The 19,233-nt window shown below is 39.4% G+C and overlaps 1 protein-coding gene across 1 annotated transcript; it reads left to right on the top strand.

Annotated features, from left to right (window-relative positions):
- Window positions 1–1,446: 1,446 nt before the first annotated feature.
- On the top strand, window positions 1,447–5,944 carry LOC147449823 (uncharacterized). Its single transcript, XM_086521635.1, has 2 exons — window positions 1,447–4,201; window positions 4,341–5,944. The coding sequence occupies exons 1-2, from the start codon at window positions 1,447–1,449 to the stop codon at window positions 5,942–5,944; spliced, it is 4,359 nt and encodes a 1,452-aa protein (XP_086377761.1).
- The last annotated feature ends 13,289 nt before the right edge of the window (window positions 5,945–19,233 follow it).

The following is a 19,233-nucleotide window of genomic DNA, read 5'->3' as shown; positions in this document are numbered from 1 at the left end:
TGAGTGAGAGGTAATGTTTACTGTTTTCTCTCTTGATCGTTAGAGTATATTGTTCACACCAATGGTTTTTCCTCAAGTAAGGCGACTAGGTGCTTGGCAGATACCTCATTCTCGTCCCCTTTGAGAAAAAATATACGTGAAGAGAAAGATGAGCTTAATGTTGAATCTTTCTCTTCACAGCTAGCCATAACCCCTGCCCTAAGAAATCTAGCTATCTCCGAGCTGTCAGAGACTGCAAATTTTAGATTTGCATTTGAAGGCAAAGTGCTCTGTAAGTATGGTACTTATAAAATACCCAAATCTAACTTTGGTAGATACCTACGTGCAGATCTCCTCGACAGAGAATCTCGCCATACTGTTACTTTTGTTGTGACTGAGATATATCTCTCAGACTTTATTGAGGCCTTTGCTGTCCATGATTATGTGCGCATTGAGGGGACATGTGTAAAAAGAGCAGTTGCAAAAGACGGTGGTACTTGCTTGTGGGCTTTGTACGCTGATGCAACTACTTTGGTTGTTAAGGCAGAGCCTTTTGACTGTTGCCTCTACCTTTATCAAGAACAGAAGATCAAAGAGCTGTTGGCCCAAAATTCTAATGCTAATGAGTCAGTGGCTACTGTTGCCTTCATTGTTGTCAAAATAGAGAATGCAACTAGAAGTGATGGTACTCCAAGTTTTCGATTGACTATTGTTGATGGGCCATCAACAAGCGATCGAGCTAGTGTAAGTGTCTCCCATCTCTGCAATTTATAGTTCGTGCCCTTTTTCTAAGATTTTTTCTATGGTAGCTTTTGTTTGTCCCAAAGAAAAGGGATTCTACACTTGTGTTGCTCGTAACATCAATGTTTTCAAGCACCTGTCAAACACTCTAAGTGTTGTGGATGCTACAATCTTATGTCCATTGCCTCCTTCATTGGCTGATGTCTTCCAAGAATACCTTCATAAACAAGTCTCGAATTTAGGCTTTGGGAAGAAGGTAAATTTTTTATTGCATAACAATTAAAAATCGTTATAATCCTCATTGATCAATGTGAAATTGGTAGGTGTTTCGAACTTTGGAGATTGTGAGTGTGAATAGCTTGGATGTGGAGTTCTCTTGTGGCGCGTGCAAAGGTCTGTCTCAATGTAAGCCGCCAAGCTAGCAACCCATTTTGCTACTCATGTGGAAGACAGTCTACAATCAATAAGCAACCAGTGTTACCTGCCAAATTATATCCTCAAGATGGAGAGGCTGTTGGTGTAATTTTACAAGGTGCTGTAGTCGACTCAGTTCTAGCATTCTCTCGTCCATTTTTGCATCTCTTTGAGCAAAGCTTGGTGGATTTAAAATCTTCACTCTTGAACTTTAAGAAGGCTGGTTGGTTCACTATCGACAAGTCGGGTCAGGTTACTGCTTTCAAAGGTGCTTAGTTCTGTTTCTCTTTCTTTAGCTGAACTTTTTGTAAAATGGCAAGTGATCTCATTTTGTGGGCAGAAAGTAAAAGGTTGTACCTTGATCCCATATTTATATGTAACTTTCCGAGCAACAAAGATGTTTTGTTAAGCTTACTTCAAGTTTTTAACTTGAGTCTCTCGTTGCAATCTCTTGAGTCCAAAGTTTTTGATGTTATTGTAGAGCAAATAGCATTAAGAAATGAAGACATTTTGAAAATTTGGGTGCAGCCTTGGACCATAAGTCTTCTATCGCCCTCTTTTGTTCAAAGAGAATTTATAATATCTCTTTTGTCTAGTCGCCAATCCTCAATGATGTTAAGTGTACACTTGGTTGGTATAATGTGCAGAATGTTTTCTGGTGCATGTAAAGTTTACTTTTACCAAGGTGAAGCTATGCGTGAAGCTCGGTCCTTTGTTGCGCATGATTTTCCATCTTCATCCACTTTGCCATCATTGGTCGTGTTGAGTATGCATGGTGAATTTTTATGGTTTCTTGCTGGTTTTGACAGTCCTAAACGTAAACGATGTGTATGGACTAAAGAGGCTAGTGTGTCTCTAGCTACTCTTGTCGACAACCATAATGTTGGTGCTCAACAAATTGCATCTATGTTCTTGAGTCTATATCCCAACACCTTTACGCTTAAGCAAGTCACAACCAAAATTTACAATATGTCCAAGTCATTTCGAAAACATCTAACAATCTCTACAGTTTCATCTTCATCTGGTAGAACTTCTCAATATACGAAGATCATCGAGGATACCCCTTCTTTTGATTGTGCTTCATGTGGTTCGCTTATGTTTCGTCAAAGTTTGCATGGCATGTCCAAGGAGGAGTTATTGCTTCTTAAAAAATTAAAATCAATTGCGGTGGTTGACGATAAGGTGCTTCGAGTGTGTTACCCATGTAAGGCCACATTGAAGAAACAAGAGGAGCCACTATTTTGCATGAGAAGAGAGATGACTTTTAATGTCAAAATATCTAGTGTAGGAAGGTTGAATTCAATAGAGAGTCGTCTTGTATCATTGCGCATACCATTCGCTCAAATTCGTGAACTAAACTTCGAAGGTCAATACGGTTTGCGCGGAAGCATTGTGAATGTAATGGCAGATTTGTCACGAGTGCAAAGAGTGTTGACACGCTTCTCTAGTGATCAAGCTTCAATTCTAGTTGAGATAAAGCGAAAGCTTGATTATGATCATGCCTACTTGAGTGGCATTGTGCGGCCAAACTATGTGCTTCAAGCTTTGGTTGACCTATTGAGTACTCCGTTGTACATTGAGCATGGTGTTTCTATGGATATGTCTTGGTCATCTAGTTTCACAATCCATGCAGATGTGTGTCACAGTCCACACCAAGAAGATGTTGAAGACGAGGATGATTCTACGGACACTTTGGTGCACGGTATCTACTCCGCTCAACAAGTTGTGGACCATAATTCACAAGTTGCAAGTGTAGCGCCTTGTGAGGGATTCAGCCCTCTGAGCATTTTTGATGATGAATCTTGTGAAGAGTTGTCATTCCCAACATTGTTTTTTGGTCAAAGAAGAAAGTATCACGTGTTGGCGAAGAAAAAATACCAAAAAGTAGCACAATGGGAGCTTAAAAATGTAGATAGACAATTTGCAAGCAACATTGAAAATTTGTTCTTCAAAACAATGAGAATTATTATAGCGAAAGTGCTTGGATCTATATGGGTACGCTTACGCAAGGGAAAACTTTGTGGCAAGCAATTACAAGCAAAAGATGTTCAAGCTAGCACTAACATAGAGCAGCTACTTTCATCCGACCTAGGGTACCACGACTTCCAATCATTGCACACTTCAGATTACAAGGTGAAGCTTAAGCGAAACGTGTTTGCAATGATTCGTCAGTTGGGTCAGCCGACTTTCTTTGTAACATTTTCATGTGCTGAGCAAAGATGGGATCCTTTGAAAAAATGTTTATGTGCATTGAATCCTCATATTAAAGAAACAGATTACCCAACCAAGGCCTCATTCATCCGTGCACTTGTACGTTCTGATCCTGTAACAACAGCGCGCTACTATGTCCATAGATTTCAAGCAATGAAAAAAGAGTTGAAACGCAACAATGCCATCTTTGGTGAGTTGAGGGATTATTTTTTTGTGACCGAGTTTCAAAATAGAGGAAGTGAGCATGATCATGGATTGCTTTGGGTAGAACATGCACCTCTCTTTGGTGTAGCGCCAGATAATGATACAATACATTTTATCGACACACATATTGCTACTGACAAGAATCTGTTGGAAGAGTCTCTTAGAAGCGTGCAAGCTCACTACCATCGTAAAACATGCAGAAAACGTAAAAGCTTTTGCCAGTTTGGTTTCCCACGTCCACCCTCCCGACAAACTATAATTCTATATCCAGTCACAGTGGCACAAACGGAGAAAAATGCATTGTTAGCCTGCAAAAAGTCCATTGACAATCAATTGCTTGCTCTTGGACATGATTCAAAAGTGTCATACGATGAATGGTTAACCTCTTTGGGAATCACTGAAGAAGTGTATATTAAATCCCTTTCAGTGAGCATCACAGAGCCAACACGTCTCTTGAAAAGACATCCAAAAGACATTTACACAAACAATTTCAACAAAGAGTTGTGTAGTCTATGGGATGCAAACATCGACATTCAATTTATATTCAATGGCCATGGCGCTGCTGCATATTGCACATCATACATGACTAAAAACGATTCGACCACAAAGCAAAACAATCAAGCACATATTGCAAGATTGCAAGAAGACAAGTGTGTCAACGTTGGACCGGTTGAAAAAAATTGGCGGTGCTTTGATCAATACACAAGAGATGACATCACAGCAAGCCACATATATCTCTCTTTCATTGCCTTTACATAGTGAGAGTAGACAATTCGTGTTCATCAATGCAGATTTCGAAAGCCAATGCACATTGTTGTTGAAAAGAAGAGCTACATTGAATACTTGGAATCCTGATGATTCTAACATTTTCTTTGACGATATTGTCACCAAGTACACCCATCGTCCAGAAAACCTTGCACACATATGTTTGGCTGATTATGCAAGCAACTACCAGTGCGTGCATGGCTCTACCCACAAGTCTAAGAACCCTCGAGTCATACGATATGCTAACTTCGTTCTAGAGAAGGATGCAGAGAGACATTTCCATGAACTTTGCCTATTGTTCCTTCCATTTACGGGCGATGAGAAAACCTTTGAGACAAGTGTTGATTGTTGGAAAGACAAATTTACCACAAACTATGCAATTATACATGACAATCGTAAAAAATATTGTAAGCTAGAACTTCATGCAGCAACCTCAAACACACATTCATTGCCCTCATCCTCAAGATCTAAGCCTAGTGAGTCATACAAATATGAGTTGGCACTTGATATTCAAGCAAGCAAGCCCACTACAAGATCCTTACCAACATTTCGAAAATTGGCATTGTGCAACGAGGAGTATCACTCACTTGTGTCCAAGTTGAACATCGAGCAACGTTCCCTTTTCGACGACATTATGATTAGAAAACGCTTGCAACCAACTCAACCAATCCATCTCTTTTTGACTGGTGGTGCAGGCACGGGCAAAACTTTCATTTTGCAAACAATCGTGCAAGGCTTGATTCGTCACTACAATGCCTCCCTTGAATTAGATGTACATCTTCCCTCAACATTGCTAATGGCATATACAGGAAAAGCAGCTTTCAACCTTGGAGGGACAACAATTCACTCAGCATTGCGTTTGCCCCTTGTCTTCCAACCAAATGTTTCTCTTTCTTCTGAGAGCCTTGCCGAACTCTCGCAACTGTATAGAAACCTCAAGCTTGTTGTGTTTGATGAGGCATCTTTGATTGGGAATAGACTCTTGCGTATCATAGACACAAGGCTGCGATCAATTAAGCACAATCACATAGAGCCATTCGGTGGTCTAGATGTCATCTTCTGCGGTGACCTGTGTCAGGCAAGCCCAGTTCGAGATCGTTGGATATTTAGCGAGCCACAAGATTCTACACAACTACTCTCGCCTTCATTCTGGCTTACCCATATAAAATGCCACGAGCTCACAAAAACAATGCGTCAATCAGATAATGACTTCATTGCCATTCTCAATAGAATACGCAAAGCAAAACACACAGCCGAGGATTTGTTGCTCTTGATTACCAACCATACCAACAATGTCTTTAACAAATTGACAACACCCCATTTATACTTCACTAACAACTTGAAAGACTCACATAATCGACTTGTCTTTGACGAATTGCCTACTCACGCATACGTAATCCATGCAAGAGAAAAGCACCATAAAACTTGCTCAAAAAACCTAGTTGTTCCAAACAACCCACAAAACATAGCAAGATTGTCCTCAACCTTGGAGCTCAAAGTAGGAATGATTGTCAAGCTTTGCGGTGGCAATATTGATATTTCCGACGGTCTTGTGAATGGCGCAGATGGAATTCTGAAGCTTGTCGACAATAAAGCTAACTGCCCTATTACATGGATAGAGGTTTTTTGATTCCTCAATAGGTTGCAACCAACGACAAGTGAACCAACATCTTAATACAATTCCCATTAGCCCTCAATGGACACCAATTTTTCAAAAAACAAAAGAATTTCAAGTCGGTAAAAATGCATTGAACAATGTCTCTCGAACTCAATTTCCAATACAAGCAGCAAATGCACGAACTATCCATAGGTCACAAGGCTTGACAATGAGCATAGTAGCCTTTGATCTGACATCAATAAACTCATATGGATTGGTTTACACAGCTCTTTCCCGCATCAAAGATCCATCAAACCTCCACATTCTCAATCCAATTCATCCATCTCAAATCAAAGTCGACAAAAAAGTGCTTGATGAGCTTGACCGCCTCAACAATGATGCCAAATGGGAATATTTGACAAAATTTCCATTTGTATATAAACACACACATCATATCATTCAATCATTGAACATCGTTTCTAGTCACAAATATCTCAAACATATCAAAGAGGATTTGAATTTTACAAGTTCTGACATTCTATGGCTCCAAGAAACAAAGCAAAAAAATCCTTCCAACGATCTTGCACCAAACTTTCATCATGTCCATCACCACAGCAAAATAGGTGTTTCAATCTACTACAAGGCTAGCATCAAGCTCCACTCTGCAAAAACATTCCTAGCTCCAGGAATAGAAATCATTCAAGTTATATTAACCATTCATGAACACCTTGATTGGGAAATCATATGCATCTACAAATAACCAAACACATCTCCAACCGCGTTGGTCACACAACTCTATACCTTGCTGCAACAATCCCATTCTACACGAATGAGTGTCATCATGGGAGACTTTAATGTAGACAATGAACCCACAAACAATCAATATCATTACTTGGAGGAGAAGCTCCAAGCACATGGCTACACACAACAAATTCATGATGTGACCACTGTGTACAACTCAAAGCTCGATCATGTTTGGATTAAAAATCCCCCTTCATCATTCATCACAGGCACACGGTTTTGCTTCTGGTCCGATCATTCATCCACACATCTAATCATTCCTAAATGATTCTTATACCTCCCTCCCTCCCTTTTTCCCGTCATCTCTCCCTTCCCTCATCCTCTCCACAAAAACAAACCATGTTTCCATATTCTATGCCTACCTTCATCCTCAAATGACAAAATTTTGCTCCTCTTCAGCCCTTCATTGAGGCCGACATTCTGTAATGTAATATCCTAATCACTTTCTCAATCAATGTGACTTCTCTCCTTGCGCTTTTGTGTTTCCCTTCCATGTTCTTAATTTGTCTCATCTATTGGCAGGCCCTGTGATTTTATCACTTGTTTATTTTGAGTTGTGAGATATATGGTGATTTCATTTGCAAAAACATGTTATCATGCTTTAGGCGATACCATAGGCTCTTTGCTCGAGAAATCTCGCTCAATGTTTGCTAAGACTTTGACCTAACTATATGTAATAGTTACATTGCAAAGGAAAAACCAGGTGGGGGAAAAGCTTTTGGTTTATTTCTAAATGCATAAAAATGAAATTTTCTTTAGTTTTTGAGCTTTTAAAAATCCCGAGAAGTTATACTAGGCAGCCCAAGCTTTGAGAGTTTTCCACTCCATATGCCCCCATCTTATAGCTGTGTGGGTTCTCCCCCTTTGTTAAGTCTTCCATAATGACAAAGATTTGAAAATTGCATGGTAAATCACTGAGGGAACAAGCTTTGGAGTTTCCATTTTGGAGAAATTTAGCATACAAATTAGGTGTAAGAAGTGCCATAAGATATTAACCATAGACCTAGCATAATTCATAATTGAAGCCAACATTTTTCTGCACGAGTAGATGTTTGGAAAGAATTTTACCCAACCAATCCTTGCACATGAAAACCTGTTGTGTGTTTGTGTATATAGCTTTTTGAATATTTTAGTGTGAACGACCTTTTAAGTGGATTATAATAATATTGACTTTTGAAGGAAATCTTCCAAAAGTTGGCATGCACACATGTGACTTAGCTGTAAGGTGAAGACAAGGATGCCAACTTAGCATCACTTAGATGAGAATGTTACGTGTGTGTATTGATCGAATGCACACTATGGAATTGAGATGCCAATTTTTCTTTCCAAATCCGATTGTGTGCTTATAACTGTATGTGGCATTACCAATTGCTATCGATTATCAACACAAAAATGGAGTTGATAATGGACTATGGGGTTTTCAACATGCTACAAATTCGGGCTATTCGTAGGCATGGCCGACTATGTAGAGTGCATGTGTGCCAAGATAGAGCCAGATATATACAAAGGTTGAGGCCAAGCAAGAGACCAAGGGTGTAGATTTCTTAATGTTGGCAAACTTCATCCACTCAAGCATTGAGCCAAGTGTACCTTTCAAGGCACACATGTATTGCTTGTTAGTGAGCATCATTGTAGAAGCATATCACAGTGTTGAAGGAGATAAATAAAGCATCTAAATACAATGCCCATAGCCAAATGAAGGATAAGTAGTGTAGGAGATTAGAACAACTTGATGAAAAGCTACCAAGGCTTGAATGGAAGGTGATTAGATGAAGGATAAGTAGTGTGCGCGATTAGGACAGCTTGACCAAAAGTTGCCAATGCATGAATGGAAGGTAATGGCTATGGTAGCCAAGAATACCGACCATTGGTACTCTAATTAGGCTTTAAGATTAGGTAATAAGAGAGATAATTGTAGCTCCTCATAATTATGAAAACTAATTATGGTCATAGTAAGACATGATGCAAAAACTCATTTAAAACATTAACACGAAGGGAATATCTCAATCTATATGAGGCTTAGATAATTGAGCAAGAAATTAGCAAAATAGCTTACTTAAAGGGGAAGGGGAGGGGAGAAGGGGAGAGAGAGAGAGAGAAAGAGATTTGACACAAATTGGATTGAGCCATTGGGAATGTACGAGAGGCGGCTTTATCGCCAATATGCAATGCAAATATGACCTCATAGACTATGTCATAGGTGATGTTGACCTCATAGCTTAGATAGGTATAGAGAGCTAGCATAGGGTTGGTTCCCACCTAATGCTTCCATGCTATGAGCATGTTGCACACGCGTGTGCGCACGCACACGCACGCACGCACACACGCACACACACACACACACACACACACACACACACACACACACACACACACACACACACACACACAGATGTAGACATAAGCTATAAGCAATTTGTAAGAGATGCCAAATATGGAGATGTAAAAATGGCGATGAATCATGAGACTTGCACACACAGATTATGTTTAAAGGGGAGAGATGTAGACATAAGCTATAAGCAATTTGTAAGAGATGCCAAATATGGAGATGTAAAAATGGCGATGAATCATGAGACTTGCACACACAGATTATGTTTAAAGGGGAGAGATGGCTTAAATCTAGCCCCCAAAGTGCAGGGTGCACTCACACTTGGGTTTATGATATAGTATCGAAAGAGTAAGTGCAAAAGATTGAGGCCTCTCCGTCTACAAAAAGTTAGCTTGAACCATAAGAATTGGTTTTTACCTTACATGATCATACAAAAATGGGACCCAAAAATGAGTCAATCTTGCCTTTATTAAACCAATTATGAAGATACCAATGAACGGCAATAAATAATATGATAACCTCAACTTTGCAACGACTATTTGCATGAGACACCTATGAGAACTGATATCACCGATGACAATAAACTGCTCATTGACACATATCATCCTCCTCTTGGACTCTAGCTCCTTACATAGGTAAGTAACTTTTGCCCAATCAAAGAAGCTAGTCTATCCCATGCCGATTTTGTTATTTATACCGAGAAAATGCAAGGAATAATGGAATGCTTAACAAAAAGTGCAATCAATGTATGAGTGTGTGCATGATATCCTTAGCATCCCAACATGTATGCTCAGCAGTAGGCAAAACAACTCTAGTAGTAAAATTGATACGACCGACACCATCATTCATAGAGCCTAGTCTTACATCCTAACCACACAGAATGTTCCAAATGCCCTTTCAACAAGGACATGTCACATCATGTATGTCCAAAGTGGGTAGTCATCCCATATAGTTTGTCCTCAGTTGACATCATGCAATAAGAACATTGCTGTTAGCCATGGCCAATAACTGCACTTGACCCAAAGGTTGTTTGCATAGAAAAACTATACAAAAGCAGCATGTTCTATATAGCACAACCCACACTAGACTACAAAGTGGCCGTTTTGTGGAAATCTTCACTGTCATACCTAAAAGGAAAAAATTGCCCACACAATACTGCCAGTATAGGGGAACAAAGGCCGAAATGAGCCTGAATCAAAAGTTTGATGACCTTAAGTTCAAAGATCTTACTCAAAGGTTTGCCTTGCAAATTCTCACATTCAAAAGCATCTCAATCTAAGAACATGAGTCAAAAGTGTGTTGGTGATGTTGCCCAAGATATCAAAGCCTATTGTGACACGAATTTTGAAAATACGAAGGGGGAAGATCTTAGTGGTGGCAGTGTTTGATTGTTCGGTGGCAACCTTTGGCTCTGCTCTACGTCCTGAGGGTGCTTGGCTTGCCCAAATAGCATGTTGCTTGTTGTTCTATTGGTGTTGGTGGATCATCCTGTGATGTGGTGCATCCCTCAGATGGTGCGGTTGGTTCGGATCTCAAATCTTTTTGGTGGAGGCCCCTTGGTGGCCAGTGATGGAGCGTCTGGGCTCCTCCCATCTTGTGACAATAGGGTATGCTAGTTTTTTTCATTCATCTTTTGTTATGTTATGTCCAGCTCGTCAGCTTGGGAGATTGTTAGCCTTGTGGCAGGGGCGCTTGCTGCCTATGGTAGCCAAGTCGAGGATCTATACTTGCTTTTTATTGTTGAGGGTGGCTCCCTAGAAAGCTATCTTATTCTCTATCTTGTTGAACGGTGGTCGGCTCTAAAGATTTCTTGTTGTAAGGGTTTTGAGCTTCCCTGTAAAAAGCTCAGAGATGGTTTTGTTGTTGTGTGGCTGCATAGCCCTGTTTGGACGTGGCTTTTTGTGTTTTTTTTTGTGATTACTATATTATGCACACACATATTTTGAGTACTAACAAAAATAAAATAAAAATCATGTGCATAGCTTTTCTCTATTTTCATCTTTTGATGTGCTTCTAGCTCAAGCGGGAGAGTTGAGGATTTGTAAATCTTGTCGCTTATGTTGGACAAGATCTATACAAAGTATAATGGGGGAAGGAATTCTGGCTCCCCCCCCCCGGACACGTGGCGAAAGGAGGTTACTCCGACAGTGCACTCTGCAGTCAGCCGTCGCACAGGCGCGCACAGGCGGACAACTAGAGAGAGAGAGAGAGAGAGAGAGAGAGAGAGAGAGAGAGAGAGAGAGAGAGAGAGAGAGAGAGCTTAATACGTGCGTTCGGACTCCAGAGTCGCTTGCTTTGATCATTTGACTGTGCTGGTTTCCTCGACGGCTCACAGTCCGGGGTGGTCTGTGCAACATTGGCAGCACAGGGGTCGTCCGCCCTCCAGAGACTCCAGACGGGTAACAATACTAACATGGTTTCTCTCTCTCTCTCTCTCTCTCTCTCTCTCTCTCTCTCTCACACACACACACACACACACACACACACACACACTCTCATTAGTCTCAGCACTCATCTCCGTTGAAGGTGGTTCTGCAACACATGGGCACTATGATTGTATAGTTTTTCTCAGGCCACACTATTCGAATGAAGCTACAAAGGCCACATGGCCAATAGGCGGCGTCTCTCTCTCTCTCTCTCTCTCTCTCTCTCTCTCTCTGGCATGACCAACACAAACGTTCCTTGATAGGGTCCTCCAAGAGAGCTTTCCATAGGTCTTATGAGATTGGGCACCCTCTTGTTGTAATGGTTAGTTGCAATTGGGAAAGCTGGCGTAATGGTTAATTATATGCTGTCTATTTATTTTTCTAACTGAGTTGATGATGATGATTGTGTAGAGTGGAATGCGGAGAGTTGATGAAGAGGCGCCGGCAATTACTCTTGGCCATTTTATAGTCGCACAGTATTTTAGAATTTCATTCCAATATGCCACTATGGCTCTGTAAATAATTGTAGTGGGAACTTCCCTTATGGGTCATGCAAGAACTAATGACCTTCACTCATTTACAAAAGTGAAGTAGTTGTAAAAGAGGGGCCTCAATTTTTGGCACCTTAAACTTACAAATAATATATTAAATACCAACTCCACAAAAGAGGTGCCTTGGAGTTTGGGGCTAGATGTAGGCCTTTCTCTTGCAGATTCTCTTCTCTACAGTCTTATGCTATGCTCTATTTGCTGTGTACTCTCTAATCAAGTCTCTATCCCTTACAATTCTCTTACACACTCTTACAAGCTTGTCTATGTCAGTTCTACATTGTGTGTGTGTGTGTATGTGTGTGTGTGTGTGTGTGTCATAGTCTAGATATGTGTGTGCTTGGAAACAGGGAAAAGAGGTGGACTGGTTGATGATGATGTTTGTGAGCATGTGTTAAATAGATTAAGCAACCAATCTCCCCCTCTTCTCCCAATGGTGGTATCAGAGTGAACAGATTTGATTGAATCGGCATCAGATTTCAATTTCAAGAAGAGAACTTCTCGATTCGACAACCCGATTTTGCAAATTGTCGAATTTGCAAGTCAAGTTTGCTTGGCTCCCAATGGGAAGCTTAATCAACAAATTGTCGATCATTGGCAAGAGAATCGGTATGTGCATCTCTTAATTTCAAGCATCGGTTAATTTTTATCAAAAATTGGCAAACTACAGCCAAGAAGACAAGAAGAAGAGAATTGTGGAACGAAGGAAGGGATTTTTAAAGGATCGGCAAAGCAAGTAGAAGGCTTTTGAAGGAGCTATTCGCGATTAGTTTCAATTCTCGTAAGCAATTAACTCGAAAAGCGGGCTCGAGATAGTCAAGCCAGATGAGAAAAGAAGGATTTTGCGGAATTCTCAAGCTACAATCTTTTGAAAAATTCTACACCTCGAAAGTTACAAGCCGCTGAGTCCTAGTCCTGAACTTAGTACAATTTTCCCTCGAGCTAAATTTTTGAGTTGAGAGCCGTGTGAACCAACTCTTGCACACAAAAGGCTTATCTTGTCGACTTGCATAAAAACCCATATGAACACAATCAAAAGTTTAGCCCCAGGCTGCTGGCAAAATCTCTCTTCAAAATCTCTCTTCTTCACCGCATGCTAGAAATCACCACAAAGCTCACCATAATTTCCAAAGGCCGTGTCTTCTTCTCTCTGCTCTCTTTGTTTGCTTCAAAATCCATGCAAAATAGTTTTTAAAAAGTGAGCTTAAAACTTAGCCTTGGCAATTGACCATTCAATTTTAACTTTAAAAGCACTCTTTTGCTAAGAGCTCAAGCACCCATTCTTGCTCTTGATATTCTTAACCCTCGACGAATCTCACCATCCACCAATTGATGGCAGCAAACTCAATTGGCACCGACTAGAAATTATTCCACTTCGGACCAGCAAAAATTTTCCGCTTCGGATTGGCAAAAATTAATTGGCATCAGTGAAGATAATTTTTGTTTTTTGTCGAGCTTTCAAAAAACAAAATTGATTCTTTTTTAAAACGGCTATCACAATTAAGCCAACAATCATTCGCCAAGGAGCAGGTCACCTGAATAACTTGCAAAAAAATCTTGCGACTAATACTGCTTTCTGCTTTAAGGATACGGGAGATCGGGCGCCACAAAATTCGATCGACTCGCAGACGCACCGTTGGACCGCTCACTTTTCTGGCAATTTCTTAGCGCATCGCCATTCCGAACTGGACGCCACCGCAAATTCTCAGCTAAGTAGATTACCTTTCTATTATTTAATTTCCTCTCTTGTTCGACATATTGCATTTGTAAATATCACAAAATAGCCCTTTTAAGCATTACTATTTAAATATATATATATATATATATATAAAGCATGCAATCATGGAACACCTTCCTCAGGCACCCATGATTGTTGAACAACTTCTAAATCTACAACAATCCCTCACATAGGAACGCATGCGAAGGCAAGAACTTGAAGATAAATCATTGCATTCTGCACGTATCGAATCTGCACCGGCACCCAAGCAAAACAAAATTAGCAAAAAAGCCTTCACTTTCAAGGATTTTGATGGCACTAAAGATGCTAGCATGGTTCTAGCATGGGTTAGGAACTGTTTGATTCAATTGCAAGCTATTGAACATGTTAGTCGCAGGAAATTGAAGCGTAAGTACATATGAGGCTTGGCACTACAAATTGGTGTTGAGGTAGGTATGTTCAAACCAGATTCTCTGTCAAAGGCTATTTATTTGGCTCTCAATGCAGAAAAGAAGAAAGGTGGACAACCCTCTCACACTGATCAAACGACTAACACTAACCATAACAAGAGACCTCCTTTCTCTACTAACTTTGACAGAAACAAACATCAAAGCCGTACCTTTTTCAAGAGATGCAGATTTGACCATTCTCCTACAACTGCATCCTCATAGCAACAACAACAATAACACGCAGCAACGAGGCAACCAAAATTCTTTCAACCAACGTCCAACTCTAAACTCTAATGGTAACAAAAAGGTGAAGTGTTTTAAATGTTCTCAGTATGGTCACTATGTAGATAAGTGTCCAAATGGTCCTGCTAAGGACAATGGTCAATCCAATGGCCACTCCAATGGAGTCAACAGAAATTCAATCAAAAGACCCTTCAACAACAACCGCCCCAACGGAGCTAATCTTAACCTCATAGAAGATGCTACTCTCGACGACAATGAAGTGGAAGCTAATTACGGTGAGGGATATGATCCTTATTATGATAACGATGACAACCCATCTTCAGGTACTCTTATATCCCCTCACACTTTGTTTAAAGTGCAAGGCACTGTTAAGTGTGAAAGTGTCACCATGATGGTAGTAGCCATGATTTCATTTCTGCACGCTTGGCGCAACAACTATCTCTCTCTGAAATCTCATCACCTCACAAAGTCAAAATTCTTTTTAATAATCAACGTTTTAATTGTAAAACCCAAGTCACTGTTGAAGTTTGCATTGGTGAATTTACACAAGTACGAACATTTCTAGTAGCACAATTGTATGGTCTTGATATGATTTTGGGAATGCCATTTCGTCATGAATTTGATCTGTTGATTAACTATAAAACACGTCTATGTCTCTCACTCATAATAATAAAAATTTATCCATCCAAGCAACACTAGCACATCAAAAATTTCCACTCCTCTCTCACACTCAAGCCAAAAGAGGAATTCAAAAACAGGGGAAAACATATCTAGTATTGATAAATCAAATTTCTGTTGAAACTGAAACTTCACGTAACTCTACACACAATGAATTTCTCTCACAATTTAAAGATTTTTTCATGCATGAACTGCCACCTGGAATTCCACCATCATGCCGAGAAGATCACAAAATAGACATTATACCGGGAAGTGAACCTCCTTGTAGAGCACCTTATCGTGTAAATCAACCTGCACACAGAGAGATACAAACTCAAATCACTGATTTACTTGACCAAGGCCTAATCCGACCTAGTAGTGCACCATACGGAGCTCCAATACTTCTTGTCAAGATAAAAAATGGAACCTTTCGTATGTGTATTGACTACAGGGCTTTAAACAAGAACACCATTAAGAATAGGTTTCCTATTCCTAGAGTGGATGATCTGTTAAACAAACTGAAAGGGGAAAACATCTTTAGCAAAATTGACCTTAAATCAGGGTATCACCAAGTCAAAATGTTTGAACATGATATCTACAAAACTGCTTTCAGAACACAAACTGGACACTATGAATTTCTTGTCATGCCATTTGGTTTGACAAATGCACCAACCACATTCATACGCATGATAAATAGAATTTTCATTGACCATCAAAATTTTGTGATTGTATCTTTTGATGACATTCTGGTATTCAGTAAATCTAAAAAAGAGCATAAAGAGCACTTAACACGTGTATTTGATCTGCTTGCACAAAATTACTTGTATTTGAAGCTTGAAAGAGTTCATTTTTCCAATCTGAAATTGAATGTTTGGGACACATTGTATCGGGCAAGGGAATACATGTAGACCCCAAGAAAATTGAAGCCATTCAGTCATGGCCTAGACCCAAAAACTTGCATGGGCTACGTTCTTTCATCGGTCTTTGTAGCTATTACAAGAAATTTGTTCAAAATTTTGCTTACAATTCACATTATTTGACTCTCCTGTTGAAGAAAAACACACCTTATGAATGGACTGATTTACAAGAAAGCTCATTTAATGCACTTAAACATGCTTTGACTAATGTACCTGTATTGCAATTGCCTGATTTTGAAAAACCATTCTTTGTAGTAGTCACTGATGCTAGTGGAAAGGTATCGGTGCAGTCCTTATGCAAGATAGCCATCCACTTGCTTTTGAAAGTCGTAAGTTCAAACCTTATGAAACAAAGTTCAGTATTTATGATAAACAATTGACTGATGTGGTACATGTATTAAAAATCTGGAAACATTATGTAATGGGTACTGACTTGATCATTAAAACTGATCAACAAAGTATTAAGTATGTACTTTCTCGGCCCTTGATAGATGATATACATATTAAGTGGGCCACTTTTATTCAAAACTTTCAGCCCAACATTCAATACCAACCTGATAAAGAAAACGTTGTACATGATGCTTTGAGTAGAAGACCCTCACTTAATCATCTATCAACCATTACGGGGACTTCATTTGACACTATGCCTGACACTTATACACATGATGATGACTTCAAAACGACATGGTTGCATATGATTGACAATTTTGTGCACACATTTCTCGAATACACTATTCAAGAAAACTTCCTTTATTTCAAACAAAAATTGTGTGTGACTAAAACTTTCCGTACATTAATTATTGAAGAATTGCACAAACCACTCTATGCTGGACATAGAAGGTTTGCTACAACTTTTCAATATTTATGTCGTGATTTCTATTGGTCTACTATGAGAATTGATGTTAAACAGTATATCGCAACTTGTTTGATTTGTCAAAAGATCAAAGCAGCTACAAGTAAGAAATTGGGACTCTTACACCCTCTCCCCATTCCTAAAAGACCTTGGAAACACATTTCAATGGATTTTGTTATTGGTTTCCCACTCACAATGTAATGGGAATGGCCTATGAATTCTAAGAATAGCGAAATTAAGAGAATTAAAGTGAGCATTTTTGTGAGATTACTTTGAGAACTTGGAGGGTGAACTTAATTGATGGTAGCAACATAAACATAGTACTTAATTAACTTGGCATGAACAATACTTTTGCAAGAGAGAGTATATTAGAGAACATGACAATAGATGAGAACCGGATTTACTTCGAGCCAGTCCCCCCTCCAAAAGGTGTTTGTATTATAGATTCTCCCATTAAGAGAGACTTTGTTACAATACAATCTTTGTGTTCCTTGTGACCTTGGTGATGCTATGAAGATGGAAAGCTTCATGCATTAGGAGCTAAACATAAACTTTGCAAAAAGCATTAACTATCCCAAGCCTCAGTCCCAAGGTCTCAAACACCTTCGAAGGTGGAGAGAGCTAGCAGAGAATGAGGGTAGGGAAGAGGAAGAAGAAACATTTCATACAAGAAACAAATAGTTCTTTACTTATCATCACTCTTCTTACTTAGCATAGCATAACAACATAGTAATGAAGATGAAGAAGATGGAAAGCTTAAGCATTGAAGCATGGCTCTTGGTTGGATTTGCATTCCATAGCCAAGAGTGTTGGTGCAGGCTCTCCACTTCTCAACAAGCTTGGAGAAGGAGATGGAGCTCTTGCATTTTGCACTCCACACAATGAGAGAATGTGTGTGTGTGTGTCGGAGAGTATACCCCCCTCTCATGCTTGGTCCACACCTCCCCCCTCCCCCCCCCCCCTCTCTCTCTCTCATATTATTTTATTATTTCATTTGGACACGTGTCCTCTTTTTTCTCTTTGAGAGAAAGAACTTAATTATTTATTTTTATGTATCTAAATTCTCATTGGACCCCATTAAAACCTAACCAATAGCATTCAAGCACATCATGAGGGCCACATGTGGAGGATCATGTGAACATGTGTCTTTTATGCTTATTAAATCATTCGGCTAAATTGAATAGTTCAAGGACTTAGTCAATCAAGCAAGCATGTGTCTTTTATGTTTCTTAAGTCATTTGTTTTGAATTGAATACTTGTTTTGAATTGAATACTTCAAGCCTTAGTCAATCAAGCATGGGCGTTCATGCCCCTTGAGAATTTATTTTTGAATTTAATATTTCAAAAACCTTAGTCATTTAAGCATAAAAATCACCTCAAGCTTAGGGCAAGGTTCCCACAACCACTTTAAGTGTCTTAGCATCTCATTCTTGGATACGATTCCCACCTCGAAGTTAGCCCTAGCTTGCGTAAGGTCAAAGGACTTTTTAACACTAAATTTTGGAGGTCTTTAATGAAGCTGACCCTAAGGTCTTTTAAGCTGCATTAGATGCATGTTGCTCTTTGATAGACTACCTCCGTTTGTACCCTTTTTGAGATGTAACCATCTCTCCTCTTGGTCCCTTGCTGAGGTAAATCTAGAAGCACTTATTGCACATTGCTCTTTGGTAGATTGTCTCCTTTTGGACCCCTATTGAGATGCAATCATTTCTCCTTTTGGTCCCCTGTTGAGATAGGTCTAGAATCACATATATATATATCCTAACTCTTGTTACCCTTTTATCTTCCCATATTAAGTGATCAGTTTAATATGAGAAAATCATTTGGTAAAGTTAGATATTATAGTTTATGACATTCAATGCACAAGCATGACATGATTTGGACTATTATTGACCTTTTTCTAAACAAGCGTATTTCATTCCTTGTAAGAAAACACTCACAACACATCAAGCTGTACTTTTGTTTCTTAAGATTGTTTTTCCACATCATGGTTTACCTAAAGTCGTTATTTCTGATCAAGATTCAAAAATTTGTAGTGCTTTTTGGACTACTATGTTTGAAAATGCACTACACTTGACTTCACTTCTGCATTTCTTCCTGAATCTAATGGTCAAACCGAAGCCACCAGCCGTACTATTGTTGATCTGTTAAAGGCTTATGTTTCTTCTCAACCTAAGAAATGGGATGATTACCTGCATATTCTACAATTTGCATATAACAACACCACTCACACTGCCACGGGTAAATCTCCATTTGAAGTTGTATATGGTCACTCTCTTCCTACTTCTGCTTCATGTCTTTCTAATGTTGTGCTTGTCGCTGATGATTTCACTACTAACTTTCATGATATTTATGCAAGTGTGCATTCTGTCATTAAATACT

Source organism: Adiantum capillus-veneris, chromosome 10 (genome assembly GCF_014529385.1).
Source record: "Adiantum capillus-veneris isolate H3 chromosome 10, ASM1452938v2, whole genome shotgun sequence".
NCBI lineage: Eukaryota > Viridiplantae > Streptophyta > Polypodiopsida > Polypodiales > Pteridaceae > Adiantum > Adiantum capillus-veneris.
Note: the sequence above shows the minus strand (reverse complement) of the source record. Positions and strands in the feature narration are given on the sequence as shown.